We start from the raw sequence: 5,372 nt of genomic DNA on the forward strand, positions 1-5,372 counted from the left end.
AATAATTTGATCTGAGTAAGGGTTTTTTCTTCCTGATTTGTAAAAAATCCTTATGTGAAAGAAAAAATGAATAATATTTTCAAAATCTGCATAGCTGAATTATGGAAAATTTGTTATTAAAACTAAAACAACTTTTATGAAGTTTAAATTTGCAGACCTGTGTTATTTAAAGTTCTGAATGCAACTGTGATAACCAATAGTGTAACAAATTTTTGTACATATGTTTGACTTGTTTTTGAATGTATTATTTTAAAACAAGTGGATTATGTGCTGTCCATTTATTGTTGAAATTTGTAGCCAACAAATCACAGACACCTAGTTTAAAGAATCTCGGTTCTTGTAAAAAAACTGAAATTTTCCCACAATACTACAAATTAGTGTTCAGAACACTATCTTGGCTTGGCATATAATACATCACTGGGGAATCTATAAACTTCTAGTGGTTATAAGTAATGTAAATCACTTTGCAAAGTATGTAAATGTAATAGGATAAATAAATCATGTAATTGAAATTGGTAGGCCTAAAAATGCCACCCAAATGTGTTTTAAGTGCTGTTAAAAGTTGATTGAATATGACATTACAAAGAAAATGATTCTACCATGAAATTATTAACAGCCTGGTTTAGTGTATTTGAAACTTTAGAAAAAACTGTAACATTGAAACAGAATTATCAAAACACAGTTCCACATGGGAAATAAACTGCTGCCACAGTGAAGGGTTGAAAAAAACAATACTTTTCTATTTCAAGTTTAAAGATTGAGTCTTTTATATTGATAAACATTTGTGTCAAAACAATTAAAACTACAATACTTGTCTACTTTTTTCAGTATGATTATAGTTTGATCTTTGTTTTGTGGTATGGTAAAATGTTTTATTTGTGGATAATGATTTATGTCACAAGTTATCTTATGTTTCAAAGAAAGTGCACTTTCTAACAAACATTTTCATAAATGAAAAGAAACTCTGAGACTGGGGCTTCAAACCAAGACCTTTGGCTAACAAGACTGATGCTAGTAAAACATTGCAGTTGCAGTGAGATGTAATTTCGGCATCGTTCACACTCATCAAGGCTCTGCTGAGTTCTTAGGCACATCATACATCCAACCTGCATCTCAGGATTTTTAACTATGGTTTATTCTCATCTCTGAAAGAAGGGTTACTTTGTCAAACTGTACAGATGTGTGAATGATAATAAAATAACAGTCAGTGTGGAAATTATCTAAGTTACATATTCTTAATTTCTTTAATTTTAAGGTGCTTGGAACAAACTTGTATGAAAGCACTAAAGTATCATTTTCAGTATATTTTCTCTGTATAGCTGACAAACTAGAAAATGGCACCAAAATGCAGAAATATATCTATTCCATGCAAAAGTTGCAAAGTATCTCTCAGACACAAAGTCAGGTTGGACAAAATATAATTACATCATTAAACAGTAGATAAATTCCTTGAGTGGTGGAGGTACAGTGTGGTCACTCAATGCTTATTATGATTCATATCTTCAGTGCTCGTTCTGAAACCAATGCAATAAACAAGCCTTGAGTCATATTTAAAGTTCAAAGCATGTTTATCATTGCCGATGTTTATTGAGAAGAAAAACTCAATAATAAAAACTTGTGTCAAATTAAAAGCTTAAAGCATGTTTATTATTACTAATATTTATTGAAAAGAAAACTTAAACTTTAGTTCAGTCCTATTTAGAAGTAATGTGTATGTCCGAGATCAGTTTAAACATATTATTTGAATAGCTTATTGCAGTATAAACCTTTATATACTTGATGCATAAAATGTTTACTGCATAACAGTACTTGTGATGATTTGTGTTTCAGTATTATCTCTGCTAGAGTGAATGTTGGTGTGTTTACTTTTCTTACTTTAAGGGGTGATACTTGGGAAGGCCCATCAATTCCTGTTCCTTCTGTTGTTGATGTACGTGTGGATAACTCACAATTGCCATTAATTACCAATGAAGAAGGACAAGAAGTGCTGAGATTTTATTGGATTGATGCTTTTGAGGATTACTATAAACATCCAGGTAGTTCTAGATTTTTAGGAAGAATGTTATTTTGTGTACAAAATTGGATGTATAATATTCTTAAATGTAAAATGTTTAAAAATTAGTAGTCATTGTTTTAATTACTTTTGATGCACCTTTTTAAAAAAGGTGAAATGTCCACTGTGGTAATTCAAGGATAAACCTACTAGACAGTCAGTTGATCTCCACAAAATCTAAAGGTTTGTGGATCTAATATATGGAAGGACAAATGTGGCAGATTGTTACAGGGAAAACGGAAGAGATGAAATGCAGTGCTCAATTCAAAATAAAATAATTATTTAAACTAATTGTTAAATTATAAGACTGTTGCAAATACCAGATAAATGAAAGAAAAAAATTAACAACATATATTCAGATTAGAGTGAAAATGCACTGACTTGCAGACAAAATAAAAAAAAAACAAAGCATGCATGATCAACATGTACAGAACTGTTTATTCTGTGATGGAACTCTTAAGGGGGTACTGGCTATATGAGAAAAAAATTAACTACATCACTCAGAAGTTGGATCAAATATGATGTGAAAATTCTAAAACTGCATTTGAAGTATACATTCTGTCTGTAGCTAACCAGTTAGAAAAAAAGGCACCAGAATGTGGAAATATCTCTGTTCCTTGTAACAGGTGGAAGGTATATATCGATATACAAGATCAGGTTGGATAAAATACAACTATCTCATGAAACAGTAAATAAGTTCCCTGACTGGACAAAGAAGTAACATCTTAGGCTGAATTTACTTACCACATGAATCTCAACCAGGTTTAGTATGTTCCAAATCTGAACTTAGAAAAATTTAAAACATATATGTATGTGAAATATAAATTGTTGTAACATGTTATTTTATTGGGCAGGTTCTTTTAAATTATTTTGTTATAATATATATATATATATATGTGAAGTCCAGTCCATGTAATGATACAAATTTAGTTTATTTCTTCTGTAGTGTTGACTACAGACTACTTTTACTTGTATACAGTTGTAGGCCTATCTCACAAATAATGTTTTCACTTTTGATGAAAATTGACTTGTTAATGGTACTAAAACTAATGTATAAATATATTTACATAGACAACTCTACAACTTGTTTTTGGAGACTATCTTGTCTGTAAATTGTTACTAAAGTAAAATCCAGTTTTGTAGTTTCATAAATTATGCTTTGATAAACCAATAAAAGTATATGTGTATGATTTTTCTTTCACATAGGGTTCTGTAAAGAATGAAACCTGACTGCTATATTTTTTGTATTTTAGGTGTTGTTTATCTGTTTGGAAAAATCTGGATAGAATCAGCAAAGACTCATGTCAGCTGTTGCATATGTGTCAGAAACATTGAACGCAGGATTTTTTTATTACCTAGAGTCACAGTAAGTTAGATTTTACTACACTACTTTCAAATATAATTTTACATGTACTATGACATTGACTGTGTCATTAGTTTTATTAGTTTATTAAAGGCATCAACACTTTTTATGTTCTTTCTTGCATTTTATGATTATTTAGCAAAGATTTTCTTATTTAAATCTTTTGTCTTAAATGAATTCTGATCTCCAAAATCCTGTTAAATAAAATGAAATGTTTTTTAAAGTAGTTAAATATTTCAATTAGTTTTTCATATGAGTTTTAATATAAAACCATGTTCTAGGATGATCAGTGACATTTGTATGGTTTAAAATATACACAAATGCAAACAAATTTCTACTTCTGTGTGAAGTACTATGTTCTGCAGTAATATCTCTTGCCGTCAAATGACGCTTATGTTCTTATGAAAGTTTTGTTCACATAACATGCATTATGTTTCAAGGGAAAATATGTATTTTTAACATGTGTATCTTAAGTCTTATAAGACTTTCTGTTAAAGCAAAATGAATATAAGCTTTGCATGATTCCATCAAGAAAGTAATGAAATTTTGCTAATATTTATAGGTTGTAAATGATTCATTATACATGGAAAACTTGAGAAAACCATTACAATTGTTTCAGGTATTTGAGGAATTTATCAAAATCATTAATTTGTGAAAACTTGCCATTTTTGGATGCCATTCTTTTGAAGTAACATGAAGAAATTTAGTTTCATATTAAATGAAAATATCATAAAGTGCAGTTGAAAAAACCAACCAGTGATATTTCTATTTACAACTTTTATATCTATACTAGAAGTAGAAGGCAAAACCTTTGCTCACATTCTATACAAATAAAATATCATTCCTTCATTATTAATTACTTATCATTGTGCAAAAATATCATACTTCAAAGTATTAAGAGAGAACAGTGATACACATGAAAGATTCTTCAAGAATACACATTTCTTAATCAATTCTTAATTATTATTTCTTATATTTCAATGTTTCCTATTTTTTCCTCAAACAATAGCATTTTGATCCAAACACAAAACAAGATACTGGAAAAGCTGTCACTATGAAAGATGTTTACCTGGAATTCAATAATATAATAGCAGAAAAGTACAAAATTAATGAGTTTAAAACAAAGGTAAGAAATTTGAATTGTTAATAGTAAAACTAGTGAAGTTACTTAATAAAGGAATTAGACTAACTTTCTACAGTAAAATTTATTTAATCCCTTTATTTATAATTCTGCATAGTTTATTTTTAATGAAAACTTTAATTTTAAGTTGTTTAATTTGTTTTTTTGGATAAGACAAATGTTTTATATTAATTTGGTGTGAATCATATAGTTATGTACAGCTTTTATATGGCTTTACATTTTGCTAATTTATTTTGCTTTTTGTTATGATAGGAATTATCAGGTTAAGCCCTAAAATATGATAGTGGAAGGAAGTTTTTCCATTTGACAAAATGAAGAAACACTTATTGAAACCTTAAAAGCAAGTTTCAGAAAGTATGAATAGTAGTTCAAAGCATAGAAATTTTGGTATAAAACTAGTGAATTCTAAGTAAAATTTTGAAAAGTATAAAAAGTATTTACCAGTTTATTGCGAGTAATATGCTTGAACATAAATAACTTTTTTTTTTTATATAATTGTTCATTATGGGTTATAAATTTAATGTATGCATTAATAAATTAGTACAGCTTTTGATATATTTTGTACCACTTGACAGAATACATTCATTACAAATGTAATCCGTCTGCATTTTGATATTTAGAAATATTTATTACTAAACTTCAAATATAATTTTTGTTGGTTTTAGAAATTAGATCCCCCTTTTTAAGAAATTAAAACACTTGTTTACAGTTAAAAGTTTACTTTCAAATGAGATAGAAATCAGTAAATAACATATTGTTGCGTCAGCGAGTCACATGACTACTATGACGCAACGTTTCTAGAACTATCATGTACT

General features: G+C 28.4%; 1 protein-coding gene across 1 annotated transcript in view; it reads left to right on the forward strand.

Moving 5' to 3' along the window:
• Positions 1-5,372, forward strand: part of LOC106472162 (DNA polymerase alpha catalytic subunit-like) — a 73,059-nt gene that overhangs the window by 31,584 nt on the left and 36,103 nt on the right. Inside the window, exons 9-11 of the mRNA XM_022400763.1 lie at positions 1,882-2,036; positions 3,307-3,419; positions 4,426-4,542. Coding sequence (XP_022256471.1) covers positions 1,882-2,036; positions 3,307-3,419; positions 4,426-4,542 — 385 coding nt within the window. The remainder of the gene's footprint in view (positions 1-1,881; positions 2,037-3,306; positions 3,420-4,425; positions 4,543-5,372) is intronic.

Source organism: Limulus polyphemus, unplaced genomic scaffold, assembly GCF_000517525.1.
Source record: "Limulus polyphemus unplaced genomic scaffold, Limulus_polyphemus-2.1.2 Scaffold5128, whole genome shotgun sequence".
Classification (NCBI taxonomy): domain Eukaryota; kingdom Metazoa; phylum Arthropoda; class Merostomata; order Xiphosura; family Limulidae; genus Limulus; species Limulus polyphemus.